Source organism: Ovis aries, chromosome 15 (assembly GCF_016772045.2).
Source record: "Ovis aries strain OAR_USU_Benz2616 breed Rambouillet chromosome 15, ARS-UI_Ramb_v3.0, whole genome shotgun sequence".
Classification (NCBI taxonomy): Eukaryota; Metazoa; Chordata; class Mammalia; order Artiodactyla; family Bovidae; genus Ovis; species Ovis aries.
The window spans coordinates 38,986,019-39,006,469 of NC_056068.1; the positions used below are offsets into that span (position 1 = coordinate 38,986,019).

General features: G+C 35.7%; 1 protein-coding gene across 14 annotated transcripts in view; it reads left to right on the forward strand.

Annotated features, from left to right (window-relative positions):
• BTBD10 (BTB domain containing 10) overlaps positions 1-20,451 on the forward strand; it is a 77,536-nt gene that overhangs the window by 11,123 nt on the left and 45,962 nt on the right. The window contains exons 2-4 of one of the 14 annotated variants that reach the window (XM_042233035.1): positions 10,560-10,635; positions 12,925-13,070; positions 13,736-13,890. The exons of 1 other annotated variant lie outside the window; for it this stretch is intronic. In XM_042233035.1, coding sequence (XP_042088969.1) covers positions 13,790-13,890 — 101 coding nt within the window. In that variant the 5' untranslated portion in view covers positions 10,560-10,635; positions 12,925-13,070; positions 13,736-13,789. Of the gene's footprint in view, positions 1-10,556; positions 10,636-12,924; positions 13,071-13,705; positions 18,548-20,451 lie in introns of those variants that run through there. 12 more of the 14 variants (XM_060399878.1, XM_042233033.1, XM_042233038.1 and 9 more) reach the window with 12 other exon arrangements.

The window sequence follows — 20,451 nt, forward strand, 5'->3', positions numbered from 1 at the left end:
TGAGGAAAAAATAGAACATTGCTCAAGTCTGCCTTTGTTTAAAGGGTTCTTAAGGAATTGAATATAATCTCCTTTGATTTAGGCACTTCATCAGCTTATTGGAGATTTGCCTATATTAAATTTTATGTCAAGGTGATTTGCTTCAACTGAGATGTTTCTGGTTTTGAAGGCAATGCTATTTAGTCATAGAAGAAAAGGAAAAATAGGGACATACACATAGAAAATAAAACATTGATACTTTTTTAAGAAAATTTAAAAAAATCATATATGCCTTTCAGTGAGTTTTAAGAATTTAGCACTGTAAACAGCATCTAGTTCATTATAATGCTAATTATGTAATATAGGCATTTAGAAAATGCCTAAGATAGAGACAGATTCTTCAAACATTGATTGAGCTGTTAAACATGGGAAAAAATAAATGGTTCTTGAAGTGTTAATGTCTTAAGAAGTTAGCAAAATTTCAATAGAAATTCTATAAAAGTGATAAAATCAGTTAGCTCAGAGATTTTATCTGCAGGTCACCTCTGGAAGTTCAAGGAGTGAATATGAGCTGACTTTGGAAGTCTTACATTTTGGTGGATTTGATAAAGAAGTCTTTCAAATAGACAAAGTACCCTACTTTTAATGGAAAATTCATGCAATTTTATTAAATCTGTTGGTTAGGGTATCCCTAGCAGTTAGCAAATTCGAGGAAAGATACTGAGTACTCAATGAATAGATTTTGAATGAAAACATAATTCAGTTGAATTTGATATCCTGAAATTATTTACATAAAATTTAGTCAGATATAATCTAGTATAAAAGTACCAGAATAAAATTCTCAGTTTTATTTACTTGCTTTATTTTAATTGTATCAAATTAAGAAAGAATGCAAGTCTTGACAATTGAAAGTGCTTCTATGAGATTTAGACAGGCAGCTTTGAGGAATCTTTTGGGGAATATTAGGGGTCATTTGATAATATCTTTAAAAATGTTTACAGGAATGTTTGTTATGTTCCATCCTCTAACGCCACTTTTTTAGTGTATAGTTCCTGAAGGTGAGTAGTGGCATCAGGTAGTTTTTGCTCATTTGAGGGTAAAATTGGCAAGAGTGGTGGGTATGACTGTACAATACAGTTCCTTTCAAAGATAAGCAACTAAGTTAAACTAAGTTAAAGTGAAAGTTACTCAGTCATGTTTGACTCTTTGCGACCCCATGGGCTATACAGTCCATGGAATTCTCCAGGCCAGAATCCTGGAGTGGGAAGCCTTCCCCTTCTCCAGGGGATCTTCCCAGCCCAGCAGTTGAACCCAGGTCTCCCTCATTGCAGGCGGATTCTTTACCAGCTGAGCCACAAGGGAAGCCCAAGAATAAGTAAGTAAGTGTTAGTCACTCAGTCGTGCCTGACTCTTTCTGACTCAGTGGACTGCAGCCCACCAGGCTTCTCCGTCCTCAGTCCATGAGATTTTCCAGGCAAGGATACTGGAGTGGGTTGCCATTTCCTTCTCCAGAGCCCAAGAATACTGTAGCCTATTCCTTCCCCAGCAAATCTTCCCGACCCAAGAATCAGACCGGAGTCTTCTGCATTGCTGGCGGATTCTTTACCAACTGAGCTCTCAGGGAAGCCCAAACTAAGTTAAAGACTCTCCGTAAATCTTCATAGTAGTGTTTTGTGTTAAATAAAAAGTGCTTTAGCTTCCTTTTATCTTAATTTTATTCATTAAAATATTTTGTAAAAGCTTACATACAACATGTACTAAGCTGTGGGAACACAAATATGAGTCAGACTTTGTTCTTGCCTTCAAGGAGTCTTACAGTTTAAGGGAAGACGTGGCAGAAATATATTCTACCAATGCATAATGATGGGGTTCAGAACATGCTACCCCAAAGTATGGAACCTTCATATATGGAATATTTTAAGCTGAAGGAATTAGAACAACAGCATATGCTGGAGGAGCTTTCTGACCTGCCTCTAAAGCAGGTTATAAAGTCCTCATGAGAAGTTTCTTTCCTATTCCCAGAGGAAAGAGCATCTTTAGCTCCAAAGGTGAAGGAACGTAGAAATCTGAACAACAGCTAATACTAGTAAGTTCCCTGTACTCGCTCATCCTCCTTGTCCTGTTGTATCTTTCCACGATTTTCTGCTTTTCATCAAACTTGGCATGAGAACACTCAGGTTTAATTGTTTCTTCAGGTGTTCATTTCCTTATGAAGGCTCCAGTGTCAAGTATTGGGTTGGCCAAAAAGTTTGTTTGGGTTTTTTGTAAGATCTTAAGAAAAAAAACGGATGAACCTTCTGGCCAACCCAGTAAAACTTATATTAAATAAATTTGTATGCTTTTCTCTTGTTAATCTGTCTTGTTACAGGGCTCCCAGTTGAAAACTTAGGAAGGGTAGGGGAAAAAGATTTTTCCTCCCCATACAATATGTATTGACCATATTTAAGCAGTCAGAAACAAAAACAGAATTATAGGTAAGCAGTAAAATTAAACAAGGCAGAAAATTTCTGTAACAAAGCCATCTCCAAATACTTAATCCCCCCTTTCCCAGTTTTGAAAACAATGTGTCAAATAGTATAAGAAGAACAATGAAAAGTAAAGTGTTAGTTGCTCAGTCGTGTCTGACTCTTTGTGACCCCATGAAGTGTAGCCCGTCAGGCCCCTCTGTCCATGGAATTCTCCAGGCAGGAGTACTGGAATGGGTAGCCATTTCCTTTTCCAGGGAACATCCCGACCCAGGGATTAAACCTGGGTCTCCTGCATTGCAGACAGATCTCTACCGTCCGAGTCACTAAGTCTCACTTTAGCCTTTCCTCAGAGGCAACTGATTATAAGTTTTATGTGATACTACTAGACATTTTAAAAATATAAAAACATGAGTGAGTGTTTGCATACATATTTTAAGGCTATATTGGAGTGCACAATATGTATCTGTACCATGCTTTTTATTTTATTTATTTTTAAAAGGATTTTTTTTTAAGATTTATTTTATTTATGGCTACGCTGGGTCTTCACTGTTGCACATGGGCTTTCTCTAGTTGTGCTGCATGGACTTCTTATTACAGTGGTTTCTCTTGTTGCATAACATGAGCTCTAGGATGCTTGAGCTCAGTGTTTATGGCTCATGGACTCTAGAGTACAGGCTCAATAGTCGTGGCACACTGGCTTAGTTGTCCTGTGGCATGTGGAACCGATTGAACCCATGTCCTTTATAATTGCAGATGGATTCTTTACCACTGAGCCACCAGGGAAGCACTGTTCTGTGCTTTTTAGCATACCATTATATCTTGGAATATTTTTTCTTATCAGTATCTATCTCATTTTTACTGGCTTCATGATATTGTGCAGATTTTTAACCAGTTCATTTCTGATAGACATTTAGATCAATTCTAGGTTTTTGTTATGATAAATAATGCTGTGAAGTCAAGGAGATTAAAAAATGTGTTTTGTGTTAGTATAGGGATATTATAGTTCAGTCAGTTCAGTTCAGTTGCTCAGTTGCGTCCAACTCTTTGTGACCCCACGGACTGCAGCATGCCAGGCCTCCCTGTCCATCACCAACTCCCGGAGCTTGCTCAAACTCATGTCCATCAAATTGATGATGCCATCCAACCATCTCTCTGTCGTCGCCTTCTCCTCCTGCCTTCAATCATTCCCAGCCTCATGGTTTTTTCCAGTGAGTCAGTCCTTTGCATCAGGTGGCCAGAGTATTGGAGCTTTAGCTTCAGCATTAGTCCTTCCAATGAATATTCAGGACTGAAAATTATTACAGTTAGCACTATACTAACACACGTACACAAAAAGCACATACATTTCTTTTATCTCCTTGACTTCACAGCACTATTTGTTACAGCAAAAAGTGGTAGGTATGTATAATTAGAGGGCTTCCCAGGTGGCTCATTGGTAAAGAATCTGCTTGCCAATGCAGGAGACTCCAGAGACATGGGTTCAGTCCCTGGGTTTGGAAGATCCCTTTGCATGAGCACTGGCAAGCCACTCCAGTATTCTTGCCTGGAAAATTCCCTGGAGGTCACAAAGAGTTGGACACAACTTTGCACACACACACGTGTAATTAGAAAAGGCTGAGCACACTTTTAGTGTTATAGTAAGGTAGAATGTTTTGGACAGTATGGTGACAGACCCTAAGGTAGTTCCATGAGCCCTGCCTCCTGGTGTTTGTGCCTTTGTATAATCCCTTTCCCTAAAGAGTGAGCAGAATAGATGGGGAAACAGTGGAAACAGTGTCAGACTTTATTTTGGGGGGCTCCAAAATCACTGCAGATGGTGATTGCAGCCATGAAATTAAAAGACGCTTACTCCTTGGAAGGAAAATTATGACCAACCTAGATAACATATTCAAAAGCAGAGACATTACTTTGCCAACAAAGGTCCGTCTAGTCAAGGCTATGGTTTTTCCTGTGGTCATGTATGGATATGAGAGTTGGACTGTGAAGAAAGCTGAGCGCTGAAGAATTGATGCTTTTGAACTGTGGTGTTGGAGGAGACTCTTGAGAGTCCTTTGGACTGCAAGGAGATCCAACCAGTCTGTTCTGAAGGAGATCAGTCCTAGGTGTTCTTTGGAAGGAATGATGCTAAAGCTGAAACTCCAGTACTTTGGCCACCTCATGTGAAGAGTTGACTCATTGGAAAAGACTGTGATGCTGGGAGGGATTGGGGGCAGGAGGAGAAGGGGACGACAGAGGATGAGATGGCTGGATGGCATCACCGACTCGATGGACATGAGTTTGGGTGAACTCTGGGAGTTGGTGATGGACAGGGAGGCGTGGCGTGCTGTGATTCATGGGGTCGCAGAGAGTCGGACACGACTGAGTGACTGAACTGAACTGAACCAAAAGAATATGCTAAAGGTAATGTAATCATGACTCAATGGACATGAGTTTGAGTAAGCTCTAGGAGTTGGTGATGGACAGGGAAGACTGGTGTGCTGGAGTTCATGGGGTCGCAAAGAGTTGGACGTGACTGAGAGACTGAACTGAATGTAAAGTTACTTCCCTAATTATGTTACATAAGACTCCATTTTACTAGCAGACTTCCTATCTCTACATCATTGGCTTTGAATCCTCATTCCATAAGGAAATGAATTTGTTACAATCTCAGTAACCTTGGAAGTGGATCATTCCCCAGTTGAACCTCCTAATGAAAATTTAGTTAGAGTTGACACCTTGGGTTGTAGCCTTGTAGGAGACCCTGCTAAACTATACTGGATTCCTAATTCACAGAAGCTAAGATGGTGTTGTAAGCCACTGGATTTGTGATAATTTGTTATGTAGCAAGGAGGCTGTTACATCCCAATGAGAGAAAAAATTTAAAAATTTTAAGCTTCTTGGATATGGCAAGAATATTCTGATTAAAAATAACTGAAGGAATTTTCACAGAGGTTAAAAACTAGGATAATAGGTCTATTCTTCCAGAGATTACAATGTGCTTTTTTAAGCTAAGAGTATTTGTTTTACATCATAGTTACTATAGGAACGATGTAAGGTTTTGATTTAGCTCCTAAAATGTTACCAACTATGATATCATATTCATCTTTTTATTCCAACCATCTAGCACATTACAGATGCTCAATAAATGCTTAGCAGCTGTCTGGGAATTCTCGTTTCCAGTGATCTCAAAAGGCAAATAGAAAGTCACGAATGAACTAATGAAATATTATGCAAAATTTGTAATAAGTCTACAAGAGAAATTCAGCAAGGTACCCAGCACTGTGTTACTATATAAGGTGTCCTGTTTCATTTATTCTTTATAATAATTTGATTGGCAGTTATGTTAGTAATAGATAAAATGATGGTAATGAGAATTGTATTTTCATCATTTCACATTTAAAGAAGTTGAGCTTAGAGGTTAAGAAGCTTGTACCAAGTCATATAACTTAGTTTTATTTGATTCTAAAACCTTTTCTGTAAGTCAGTTATTATTGTGGTAGAAGTAGACAAATTCTCACCAGTGTTTATGATTGAAAATTTGTATGTGTCTTCTATGGCTGTAGGAGGATGGTAGGAGAGGCAGTATGATGGGGGGGTTTTGATCAAAAAGCAGTTTAATGTCACACGAATATATTTGATACTTGGATTAAACATCTCTGCTGCTGTTTTTTTTCTTTTTAAATTTGCATACAATAAAATTCTAGTGGGCCGTTCTCAGGAGTTTTGACAAAGACTTACAATTGTGTAACTGCCACCACCACAATTCAGATACAGAATAGTTCCATCACCCCCCAGAATGACTTTGTGCTATCCCTGTGTAGTTCCCTCAACTCTGACCTCTGCCTGTTTTATCTATAATCCCTACAGTTTTGTCTTTCTGTGTTATATAATGAAATCATATGGTATGGAATCTTTAAGTTTGGCTTTTTTCACTTACCATAATATTTTTGAGATTCCATTTTGTTGAGTATATTAGTAGTGACTGTAGTTACTTCTGTGCTGTATCATTAGATGCTGTCTCATCTGTGTTTGCAGAGCTGTTTTTCTTTAATCTTTCTATTCTGTGGGTGGAGTGATTTCTGATACTCTGTTTTTAGGTTACCTGAATTTTTTGTTGTTGTTCATTCCATCTGCTGTTGTGCCCATCTATTAGATTTTTCATTTTAGTTCTTTTCAGCTAGAGCTGAATTTTTTTTTTTCTTTTTTATTTCACTTCTCTATTAAGCTTACCTTTCTGCCACTCAGGGCCATTTTCTTATTCTGTACTTTGTATATACTTTCCTTAGATTGTTTAAATTTATTTATAATATACACTTTGAAAAGTCTTTATTTGCTAAATCCTACATCTAGACCTGATCTTGGAGAGGCAGCAGTGAGCAGTGGCATGAAGTAAGATCTTAATTTCCTGGCCAGAAATTGAACCTGGGTAGCCTGGATGAAAACCAGGAATCCTAGCCACCACACCAGCAAGGGCTAGAGGCTAGAAACTATTTTTCCCTGGCTCTTGCTCCCAGTGAAAAATAGATTTCTCACAGAGGCAAAAACCATAATTGCAGGTACAAAGTTTATTATTAGAAACACAGCATAACAACAAATGACAGAGCACACAGAAACTGTTAAGATAGAAACAAGGCAGAGAGGCACATCCGGAAAGAAAAAGTGTGTGTGGCTTTCCTAATGAGTGCAGTACAGAGGTGGTTACATGATTTATATAGGGCAGTTCTTCTGGGTCTTTGCCTTTGGCCAATTATCTATCTGGTTTCTTTTTTCACACCTGCCCTTGCCCTAGGACCCTCCCCAGTGTGTGTGTGCAACTTTTTTCCAAGATGAATTCTAGCCCAGAGGCCTATGGGACAGTCTTCGCATCACATATTATGGATTTTATGGGGTGGTGCCCCCTCCCCGCTTTTTGACCCCCAAGGAGCCTTTCTGCATGTGCAGTGTCTCCCTTACCCAAGAGTGTTCCGGAAGTATATGGCATCTTGATCCTTTACTCAAACAAGGTTTAGCCCCTCTCTATTCCTGCCATGACTGTTATCTTAAGGTATCCACAGGAGACAAAGCCTGTCTATTTACCCTGTTTCTGTTGTTGCTTTCATTTCGGAGGGCAAACAGGAGGCTGATTATAAATGCCTAACCTGGAGCCCACCTATCTCCTGTCTCAGAAAATGTAAACAAGAGCTAGTTGTATGTGTCCAGCCTGAAGCCCTTCTTTCTCTTGCCCTTAGAAATGTAAACAAGAGGTCAGTTGTAAATACCTAGTCTGGGGCCCAACTATCTCCTGCCTCAGACACACTTGGAGTCAGTTTCTATTGACTGCCTTTTTACTGTCTTGTTTGTTTGGATCTCATAATTTGGGGTTGAAATTTTTGGTGTTTTGTGAAGATTGTTGGGTTTTTTGGTTCTAGTGGACCATTAACTTGCCTGGACTCAATCTGCAAACTCTGTTTCCTACGCAGTGTGAAAGGGAAAGTGTTAGTGGCTCAGTCGTGCCCCGACTATTTGTGACCCCATGGACTGTAGCCCACCAGGCTCCTCTGTCCATTGGATTCTCCAGGCAAGAATACTGGAATGGGTTTCCATTTCCTTCTCCAGGGGATCTTCCGAACCCAGGGACTGAACCCATGTCTCCTGCATAGCAGGCAGACTCTTTACGGATGAACCATTGGGGAAGCTCACATTGTATGAGACAGTTGATACCTGTGCTCAGTTCTTTCTTTCAACTACTTGTCTTTTCACTTTGGTCTCCTGGAGAGTAGGATAAGGGTAGGGTTCTCTGTACCTGTGTAATTTGGTGGTCAGCCAAAAATTTGGGCAGAGTTTATAGTCAAATTTTGGAGCTCACCTTCCCTGTGGGTCCCTACTTCTGGGGATTTCCTCCTAATACCTATTTTGTTTGCCAGTAGTAATCTCTGTCCTCTGACACCTCCAAGCCAGTAAGGGCTTCAGCTTTCTGCTGCTTGGGCTGTGTATGGTTGGGGAATGCATTTGGTTTAAAAAGCATCAAACTTATATAGATCTTACGCCATGCAGCTTTCAATTCTTCTATGGTCTACTGTAGAGACTACCTGGGGTCTCTTCCCCACCCTCCCATTCATGTGTAATTTAACTGAGCAGAGTTTATGCTCAGATTTTTGTGCTCTTGTGGTTCTTCCATTCCTGGTAAGTCTACCTTAAATTTCTAGCTGCACTTCAATCCCTGAACTGTTTTGCCTACCACTTTGAGCTTTGTGACTGCCTTCACCTTATCTGTGGGGGGATAGGAAGGGCCCTCAATAGAAAAACTTCAAGTTGATCTCATGATTCTGTTCCCTTCCATTTGGAGTTTTTCAAGAGTAAACTCTTCTTTTACTACTGTGTATTTTGGACACTTTCCAAAAAATGCTTTAAAACAATTAAAAAAACATTTTATCCAGGTTTAAATAATTGTTATTTGCAGGAGACTTGCATGATCATTTCTCTCAGCTGTGCAGGAAGTTCCTTTTCATCCCTCTGTTTCCTTTTCTTTAAAAGTTGCTTCCACCTGTTCTTTTTTCTTTCACAGTTACATCTATATTATGTATTTTGTGCCTTTTAGATGGTACAGTCTCTCTTTTATGCCTATAAGAGGGAATCTCATCAAATGATCCCTTAAGTTTCTGGCCCTTCAGAAGTTGTTCTTACATCTAGACCCCTCTGAATATGTCAGTGTTTAGGTGTTTGCTCTTTCAGTCTGCCAATCTCAAATGACTCATTTGCCCTGTGGGACTATCACTCCTTTTGATCTTTTCCACCATAGGAAAGGTTACCTTAGGACATTTTACTAGCTCAGGTGCCTTCTTGACTGCCTTTTGTTCAGTCTTTCCTACCATACCTCTGGATATTTGGCTTTCTGTGCAGCTGAAGACAGTCCTTGGTGATTGCCCTGGGTATCACTGTGTGATTCTGTTCTCTTCACTGGTTTCTTTCTCTTTAAGGTCTTCCTCTCCAATAAACACCTCACTTGACTTAGTTTGTTTGCAAAATTTGAGAGATAAAAACAATTTCACTTAATAGAAAAGCTTTTGTATAGTGACCCTATTTAGAGTGAGATCTCAGAAGTTTGGGAAAAGCCACAAGATGGCTGCCGTTAAAAAGCTACATCTGTTAGCAATAAGGAGCAAATATATGAACTTCTGTGTACTTCGCTTATTATGTTGGAAAGAACATGGGCTTTCAGTTAGGCTGAGATTCTCATCTTAGCCCTAACATTTCCTCACCTATGAAACAGGGTAGTAATTTTGGGTTGTTTTGAGCTTTAAATAGGAGAAAGTATATAAACTTCCTAGCACGTTAATAATAGTAAGGACAGAATAAATTGTATCCATATACCATCATGATTTTTTTTTTTTAACTCTTCTCTGGGTCATTGCTGTCAAGTAATGCCTGGAAGTGGTGTCCTAGGGAGTGCTTACTTATGATACTATAGTTGTAAAGATTCTGGTTCCCTCCACAACTTTTATTTTTAAAGATACTAATATCCAAGAGGAGAAGCAATTGAATCACTTTTTTTCACAATTGACTTTTGGCAGTGTCCTGAATGCATTCTTTAGCCAATAGGCCCAGTTGATCTATACAGTTTATTTCTAGATTATTTAGAGTTTACATTATTTCTGTCATACCTAAAAATAGTAATGAATTTTGTCTATTTGTTTTGTTTATTTGTTTCCAATCACCTAGTAATTATTTTTTGATGATTACAAAATCCCAACAAGGTATTTATTTTGCCTAATATGAAGTAGACATTGGGATGCAAATGTCAGATTTTAAAGAACTTTTTATGGTAAAGAATTTAGATCAGGAAATAAAGAGCCATTAAAAGTTTTTAGAAAGATAATTGTGATTACAGCAGAGCAAATGTGGAATTGAATGAGATAAAGAAGTCAACTAAGAGGTTTATTGATAGATGTTAAGGATTTAAATGAAGGCAACAACCTTATGATTGATAAGAGAAAGGAGGAGTCAAAAGAAGAATTTGAAGTTAGATTTGATGGTAGGAAAGGAGAGGTCAAAGATGACTTCCGGATTTAATTCAGTATATATTGTGTGTAAAACATGGTGTTTTCAAGGGTTTGATTCTTTTTTCTTTGTCTGCTGTCTTCCTGGACCTAGCAGATGAAGATGGAATCCCAAAGAACATCCAAGATTTAATGAGGTTGAAGAATTGGGGTGATGGCACAAAATTACTCAGGTAGGAGAGATACAGGAGTAAGTGGTATAGAACTGTTAGTGGAGTCTTTTTTTCCCTTACTACAGTGAACTTTTTGAGCACGAGAACAATGTCCAAGGGACTACCCTGGTGGTCCAGTGGTTGGGAGTCTTCCTGCCAATGCAGGGAGCTTGGGTTCAATCCCTGGTCTGGGAAGATCCCATATGTGGCAAAGCAGCTGGGCCTGTGCGCCACAACTACTGAGCCAAAAGTAAATAAATAAAATTTAAAAAAGAAAACAAAAACAACATCCAACTTGCTTTAGCATCTGTAAATTTCTTAGCATATCATATTAGGTGTTCAGTAAGTGCATGAATGAATAAATGAAATAAGATAAATATAACTTCACTGAGTATGGCATGGAGATTGGTTAAAATATAAAAAATTAGCATTTGAAAATATTAATAGTATATAATGTGTCATTTGCTTTTTTATCTATTTTATCTATTTTATCTATTTCTAGTTAAATCTGTTCAGTTCAGTTCAGTTCAGTCGCTCAGTCGTGTCCAACTCTTTGCGAGCCCTGTAGTATTTAAAAATATGCTAACATGTAGGCAAACAGGCATATTTTTTTCCAACTTCATTTATATATTTGTACCCTTACTATTGGGAATGAGAAGTGGGGGTGAAATCCTTCACATGGTGATACTCAAGTTTTATTAACAAATGAAATGTAAATATGATTTTTCAATTGACTTTTTCAGTAGTCTTCATCTGAGCATTCTTTACTTTCTTGTGGCTGGCTGCAATTTACATGTTGTTAATTTCAGTAGGATTGATTTGGAATACATACTGATATTTTCTTGCTACTAGATATGTGCTACCCTCTATAAAATAGTGGAAAATATGAGTCAAAATTTACCTTATTCATTCCTTGGGGTTGTATTTTGTAATCAGTGTCTCCCATGGCTTAGGATTGTTCTTTTTGTTCGTTTGTTTGCTCTGCCATGTGGCATGTAGGATCTTAGTTTCCCCCTGCACTGGGAGCATGGAGTCTTAACCACTGGCCCCCTAGAGAAGTCCAGGCTTATTATTACTTTACTCATTGGCCTTCTGTGGGTTTCCAGAAGGGTGTGTCTTATATATTTAAGGGTTAGAAGCTAATGTGCCCCTTGAAGGAAATGCTAATAGCTGAAATAGCTTCCAGGAAAACCTATCCATCCAGTAAGGAGAAAAAGCTCTAAATCTCATTCTACAGATCGTGCTAAGCCTCTGCATCTTTCTTTCCCCCCTTTATCAGTTTTCCCTACTATTCTTTTCTGCCTTTTGGGTCTCTTTTGATCTGTGGCCATTGTTTCCTATCTGAGTTTCTCTTTTATCTGATTTGTCCTCTTTTACATTTCTCTTTTGCCTCATCTTTTCAGTACAGATACCTAACTATAATACCAAATTGAAGTTTAAAAAAGTTTATTTAGTAAATACATTTTAATTTTCCTGATTAAAAAAATCAAATGAGTTTTTTTTGTTTTCATAACAATTTTGTGGTTTTTATATTCATATAATATATGACATTTTTAATCATTCAGCAATCTTTCAGGAAACATTTTCTTTTCCAGAAGTATTAAGCAAATAAACTGTGTGTCATTTGCTGAGGAATTTGAATTAGCTGTTGTATAATTTTCTTCCTTCCCCCTTTACTATTTTTATTTCACTGTTTGAACTCTTTCTTTTCATATTTATTATATTAACATGTTTATGTATTATTAGGTTTTTTCAGTTGTTTTAGAAAGAAAGTACTAGGTAACTATGCAGAAGAAAATTAAAACATAGCAAAATAGTTTCTTTAAAATTATCTCTTTTAATGAGCTCTGAGATAGACTTAACACTTTTCATGAGTTTATCTTTGGCATTTTTGGTGAAATTGTACTGGAATAGCCTATACAATTCAGTGAGGTACAGTATTTCCCCAATTCTGGATTCCCTTTGCCTTTGTTTGTTTGATGGAGAATGTGGGCATCCATCCCACTACCTCTCACCCCTTGTCTTTTATGCATAACTCCTTACTTCCCTCTGTCAAATCCGACTTAGAAAAGTATATACAAAGCCTGCAGGAGTGGGTGTCTGGAAACCTGGATTCTAATCCAGTTTATATGACTTTTTTCAAATTGTTTACCCTTATTTGTTTTTTCTTTTGGTATTTGTGCAGTCTTTGAGTCAAATCTGACCTACTATTTTTAAACAAAATACTCCAGTCTGAGCGTTTGAACGTTTTTCCATCTTTCAGTATCAAGACTTAATTCTGTGTAGTAATACATTCTCATTGTTCTTTAGAATCCTGCCGTTTACCAGCATTGTGACCTTTGGCAAAGTTACTAAACTGTTTTCTCTTCTGTATTCGGGGAGTATAATGCCACCTTTGTAAGTTGATTGTGAAGATTAAATTGGATAGTGAATATACTTTAAAGTGCTTCGTTCAGGTATTTTGTAAAGCTATTGTTAAATGAGTTTTCTTATAATTTCAGATGACTATAGTAGCACTAACAGTCATAAGCCTTACATATGAAAAGGCATAAAATATAACAATCATTGATAAAATGTTTTTTGATAATTGCACTGTAAGGAAACATTAGGATGTTTACATACTTATTAGTTTTGAACAAATATTAAATTTTTATTCATGGTCTTTAACTTGGTTTAAGAAATAACAACATTGTCATCTTACTAGGTGTTTTGTTAAGCATCTTAAACTTTTAAGTAATTAAGAAATGTATTCCAAATGAAATTTTGTCTAAAAGAATCATTCTTTTGTGGAATTGCTTTTGTCTTTTTGGTTGTATATTAATGTTTGGAAACATGAGGCATAAGGTACTAAAATGGCAGTTAAGTATATTTGCTAAATACAAATGGCATATTATTAAAATGTTGTACAGGAATGACACATTTAATCAGATAATCATATGAAAAGTACCTAAAAAGATGTTGGGTTTATTTGAATCTGATTTGTGACATTTTGTGTGTCTGATGTTTAATAATCCTGTTTATCACTTTAAACAAATCAATAATATCAGAAAATATGTACAGTTCTGTGACTGTTTGATTCTTCATGGAACAGATTTAAAGGCCCACCTGCTCTCTTGTGCAGGTGTGGGCTGCATGTGTGCTCTCAGAGCAGTAGTGTGAGGAAGCTTGCAGTGGGATGGCAGGACGGCCTCACCCCTATGACAGTAACTCCAGCGATCCAGAGAGCTGGGATCGGAAATTGCATAGTAGACCTCGTAAACTTTATAAACATTCAAGGTAGGTAGAAAAAATGTATTTCACATATCAGAACTCTGCTAAAATTGATTTTTATGAAGAACCAAGCTGTGTTTGGTTGTGGCAATGCCTGTCAGAGGATGGGGGCCAATTTACAAAATACTATGAATATTTGCATTTCTCTTTAGCTTTTAGGGAAACATCTTCCTTTTAATTTTCTTATTTGTGTTTATTTAGTTCTCATTTGTATTTTTATGAATTTTTGTTTCTGTTTCTAAATAATGTTAAAATATCCTTAGTTGACCCCATGAATCAATGCTATAGTTAATTTAATTGGGAACTCTGGCAAGACAGAGTAATTCTTTGTATTTAAAACTCTCTAATAGAAATTTATTTTATGCTCTAAATATATTGTGTATAATAATTTATAGGCTTTTGTCAGTCTTTGCCTCTGTACATATTTAACTGTGTGTATTTATGTTGGGTTATCATCCTGATCCTAGTGATAAAATCAGTTTATCTGCTGTGACTCACCTGGTTTATTTAAAGTTTGATGCATTAAATTAAACTCAGTTCAAAAGTTTCAGCCCTTTTATATATTATTTTTAAAGCTTTCTTTTTGTGCTGTGTGACTTAATGAGAAACAGTTCATTTAGAACACTTTATGATCTGATATTTTAAGGTGTTAACAGCTCATAAACCTCACATAATGCAGGTATGTAAACATTGTTTTCATAGAGAGTTGTGCTTTATGAATATTTACTTGAGGGATATTATTGAACATTTAACTTACTTGAATGTAAAATTATCCTGATTAGGATAACTAATACCACCTTTCTTAAAGAATAAAACATGCGGTGATATTGAAATCCTTTTTGTAATTTTAAAGAAATGATTCAGCTACTTTTAAACCATATACATGGCTAGAAAATATGAGTGATGAGTACTATTCAAGTCTCCTGACAAGATGTATTTTTTATTGTGGGCTTTTAATGCGGTGAGGTCTAAAATGAAGATGTTGAAGATGTTGAGTTGTTTTAATTATAAAGTTCACACCAGTGGTGTGAGTGTTTTTTGGTTTGTTTTTTTCGTGTGTGTGTCCTTCAGTTGGTGCTCTAGTTTTCTTTCTGCAGCCTCTTTACATGGATATTTATTTTGTTTTTGAGGTAAAGAGATACTTGTTTTATCTCATTAAGTGTGGGGCTTTATTTATAGCTGATATATTGTATACATTTTTTCAGTTGATTTTCAACTTATCCTTGCTAGTTCTTAATATTTTTCTGATGTACAAAACTGCATTGTATATTAGGTGGTGACAAGGTAAAAATAAGCCATTGTTTGCTTTATAAAAAGCAAATGCGCAAACAGTGGGAAAGATTTATTAAAAACAGTAGTTTTAAAATTCCTGTTATTTAACTTCAGTAACAGATATAGCTCTTCCTGATTTCTATAACATCAGTACCTTTCTGATGCTCTTAAATATGATTGCAATAAAATTGGTTGCTTACGTGAATACAAATTTATTGATTTTTTTTTTAATGGAAAGATGAGGAAGTCCTTTGACCTTATTTTAACTTAATTCGTGGAAAATCTGCCCATGGGAAAACAGTTTACTTTTTGGGAGCTTTTGTTACTATGTACTTATGAACATATAACTTAGGATGCTTTAAAAAATAATTCAGTTTGACTTTTTTAAAGTGGCAGTTTTTTAAATTAATTGTAAATTTATTGAGCAGTATTAAAAACTAATAGTACAAGTATTGTTGAGAACCTGTGATCAGTTCTGGAAAGATTCAGCAGTTTGTCACAGGACCATCGTGAAAGACTTTAATATCCAGGTATGGAACAATTAGAGGACAAGAGGGCAATAAATTGTGGTAATGAGTTGTAGTAAAATAAGAGTTCAGAGAAGAAATCAGTGCCAGCCTGAGCAGGTAAAAATGAGACTTGAACTAATCCTTGGATAATTGGATAGATAGAGGGCATTCCTGCCAAGGACCTTCTGGAAATTACCTTGACTAAATCTGAAGGTTGAACTCTATGAATAGTATTACTGTCTCCAATTAACAGATGGAAAAAATGAGGTTAATAAACTTGTCTAAGACTATCAAACTTGTAGATTACAAAGCTGGAATTTATAAACAAGCTGCTTATTCTTTTTATTTTTAAAAATTTTCAGTAACTTATTTTGGTGCATTTAAAATACATGTAAGAGAAAACAGTTATAATGAACCCCTATGTACTCATTCGCCAGCTTCAAGTTATCATTTCATGGCTAATTTTGTTTCATCTGTCCTTCTACATATTTTTGCATCTTTTTTTTTTTAATCTTGTGTATTTTATTTAGGGATATTTGAGTAAAAGCCAGAGTAAACACTGGCTTAAGTTAGGGTGTTATTTTTTTTGTACACAGAAGTCCACAGGGAGGCATCACCTGATATGGACTTAGTGTCTTAGTATCCTTAAGGATATTGAGGTCAAAGATCTTTGATTTTTCTCTTGTTGTTTCCTCGTGATCACAAAATGGCTTACTATACAGTTCCAGCCATCATGTCCACCCTCCAGACAAGGAGGAATGGAGACAGGGATAATGGGAAAGAGGTTTCTTTTATATCAGGAAATTAAATTTCTCAAAAATATCTAGCAGGCGTCTGCTTATAAATTATTGACTAGAACTATGTCATATGGTCATCTCTAGATCATGGAGATAGGAATGTAAGTGCTCACACACCTCAAACAGAATTGGGGATTTAAATCTACAAAAACTAAATGGCTCAGTCTGTTAGGGCTGTTATAACAGAATACCATAAACTGGGTGACTATATTATAAACAGCAGAAATTTGTTTCACATAGTTCTGGAGGCTAGGATGTCCAAAATCAAAACGCTGGCACATTTGGTGTCTGGTAAGGGCTTGCCTGCTGCTTCAGACTTTTTTTTTCTTCTTCTGTGTTCTCACATGGTGTAGAAGGGACTGGGGATCTTTCTGGGATCTCTTTTGTAAAGGTATTAGTCCCATTCATGAGTGCTCTTCCCTCATGAGCTAATTACCTCACGTACAAATATTGTATCAGTATGTGAATTTTGGAACTAAAAACACTTAGACTTTAGCAATAAAGAAATAAGCATATTTATTGATTCAGTTTTTGCAGTTTTTCTAAAAAGTTATCTTTTTACATATTGGAATAGCCTGCTTTCTGAAATCCTTTTCCTTTGACTTTTTTTTCTCTACTTTTCCTAACTGGCAAGGATAAAAATACATTTCTTGAATTATAGAAGTAGCAATAGTAATTACTATATTCATATGCTATGTTGGAGGTTTGAGGGTTTGGTGAATATTGAATTATGATTTCTCTTTTACCTAATACAATTAATAATACCTAATAATACTTTTCTTTTGTGAAGTTTCTTTGAATGTAGATTTCATAGGTATAACACTGATATAAAAGACAAGACAGGGAAGCTGATCTGGACATGGATGAAATTCAGGGTCCCTATGGTTCCTCTACAACTGCATACAAGTTAGTTGAAAAATTACTCAACTTTTCTTTCTGACTAGTAGTTGTATAGTTATTACTTATATTGGGGAGTTTGGTAGCTTGCTGAGAAGTTAAAGATCATTTCATTTGAAGTTTATTTGACCTGAATTATGACACCTTTCTTTAAATTATAAATTAGAGGAGTTTTTGCTATTTAAAAAGGAAAAAGAGCACCTTATCTGTATAACCAATGTTAAAATGCCCTAGAGTGACAACATGCTAAAAGCTCTTGCATATTTGAATTGGGTCGAATACAGCTATTTAAAACTCAGATCTGCAGTCTGCTCAGGTTACTAAAGATAAATGCATCATACATTCAATATCAGACTTTGCCGCAAGGGTTCATTCCCACATCGAAGTACGCATGCTCCTTTCTTCTGCATGAAGATTGAGCTTTCCAGTTTCCTTTTTAAGTCACTCTTAGTCCTAGCAGCAGTTTAGAAATGGAAAAGTTGGGTTGCTTTAATGAGTAGTTCTTTTAGTGAGTCCTTAAAGTACAGATAATATTTTCTCTTTGGTCTTAAAGAGAAGCTTTATTGCCCAGAAAAGGTACATAATAAAATATTGAAAGGAAAAAAGAAAGGTAGCTGCCTCCTAGTTTTTTAAAACCTAGCAAGCTGGCAGAGCTAGAATTAGCTTTACAGATGGTATTTGGCAACATATCTACATATCACTAACCCTCATCTCCTGAGTTTTCTTCATCCTGTCTATCAATTACAATATCCAATCACTGCACAGAGATGGAGAAATGGGATGATCACAGCTCACACGATGCTGTTTGGTTAGAAACGTCAGTGCTGCACAACCCACGGCTGAGTCAGTGTCTGTGAGAAAATGAACTGAATTAATACAGAGCGGGGGTTGTATCTCTGAATATTTAAGGCCAAAATAACTGCAATAGCATTATTACACAGTAGAGGGAGGAAAGCTAAAGGAAGTCTGTAGACAGGTGAGGTAGGGGACTGGGAAATTTTTTCATTGTTCAAAGGAATTCTGAAGATGATGGAAATATCAGATGTGCTAAAGTTTCCTAGTAATGCCCAAGGATGCTGACCTGGCTTTCAGTGCTGCATTGTTTGAAAAAGCAGAGTCCCTTTATTCTCTGATTTCAAAATTTTTTTCTTGTTTTTGTGTGTCTGCCTTGGCATATACTAAAGTAAGGTGTGTATTCATTTATTACATGATAATATGCTGGGTTATAATTTTATAGATTTATAAATATGAGAGAGGTGGAGAGATATGTTTGGCTTTTGTTTCATTATGATCATTTATGTTTTTGAATGTTAAAGATCATATGTCTTGATTGTCAGTTTAATGGCACGTTATTTAAAATAGTATGTGTTTTTATTATTTTCATGGATTTGAGGCTTTGTTTCCTATTTCATTTAAAGTCTTAGTAGAATCATGTAACTTGAGAATGCATTATGTTTGATCTTGTTTCTTATGAATGTCATACAAAATTTTATTTAAGGAAAAGCTAATTTTGAAATATTTTTTATATATTTGAAAATGAAATTCAAGATAAATGAAATAATTGAAATAATTTCCTAAAGAAGGTGAATGTAGTTTTACTTTTGGGTGAATTAAGGATTAGATGATCCATTTTATATGTGTTTTATAGAAATGAATGTATTTGAATGATAAAGTTTTAACTGGGGAAGATGACTTTTTTCCCTAGTCTTTTAGAACACGGACGCTGAGTAGATGATCTAGATACTGCCATTGAAAGAGTAAATCAGATAAGTTTTAGGATTATTGCAAATTGATTTTCAATGAGAAAAACATTCCTAAATAAAGAGAATTATTCTTCCTATAAGATTTTAAGTCTTTACAGGTGACAGTGCTTACTTTATTAGGAAATTTTGGCACAATTTAGAATAATTTGATTAATGGTATTTTTCCTTTTGTCTTCATTATCCCTATCTACTGAGTCTTCATTTTGTAGAGATTTGGTGGGATATACAACATTTTAAAATTATTTTAAATGTTATTAAGTAGTTTGTAACATTCTTTTACTTGAAATGTGAGGAAGTTCTTGTGACTTTCCCCATTTAATTTCTGAAAGTGTGAACAATCGTTACAACTTGTTTGTTTAGTTAGACTAACTGGTGGTATCTTGTTTTGGCCTTTTTTTTTTTTTTTTTCTGGTTTGGTGTCCAGAAATGTTTTTCTAAGCTTGCTTAAGTATAAAGTTATAAAGGCAGAAGTCTCATGTTAGACTTTTTGGTCTCATACTTTATAGAATTTTTTTTTATCTAGTTTGGCTGATTTTTAAAAAGATAATGCCTGTGTTATTATAAGAGAATACAGATTTATTACATAAATTTGATAAAGAAAAGCACATAGAATAAAATACAAATGTTATCAAAAGAAAAACTTTATTTTTGTATATAACCTTTTTTTCCTGTGTATATATAAAAATGTAAATTCATATGTATAAACTTAAAAATGATTTAGGGATATTACTACATGTACTGTTATATAACCCCCCCCCCCTTTTTTTTAATGAAAAGCAAGCTTAATCATGAACATTTCCTGTGTCACGGGGTAGTCTTCTATAGCATAATTCTTAAGAATTGCATAGTGTTTTCTGTATATATGTTTTGTAATTATTGAATTTGAGTTTTTCTGGTTCTTGATAAAAGATCAGTTTGATTTCACAGCATAAATTTCTCTAAAAAAGAAGAATATCTTAAGGAGTTCAGTAAAAATACAATTTTGATACTGTTCAGAAGGAAAAAGATCCTTAATGTGATTATACAATGAATTCTTTAAAGATATGCACATTATTTTTAAAACAGAGCGAATAAGATTGCCATAATAACGTATAGAAAAAATTTTTTAAACATCAAGGAAATGAGCTCAGATGAACTGAGACTTAAAAAATGCTATGGCCAGCCAAAAGAGTTTCTTATGTTACACTTTCAAAAGGTTATCAATGAAAGTGTAATACTAGTGAATGGGAATGAGAGAAGAAAAAAAAAATCCATCAACTCTTATTTAGGAGCTTCTTTGGCAGAAAGGAAGAGCAGACTACCACCATCATCAATAATAATAGCAAACAC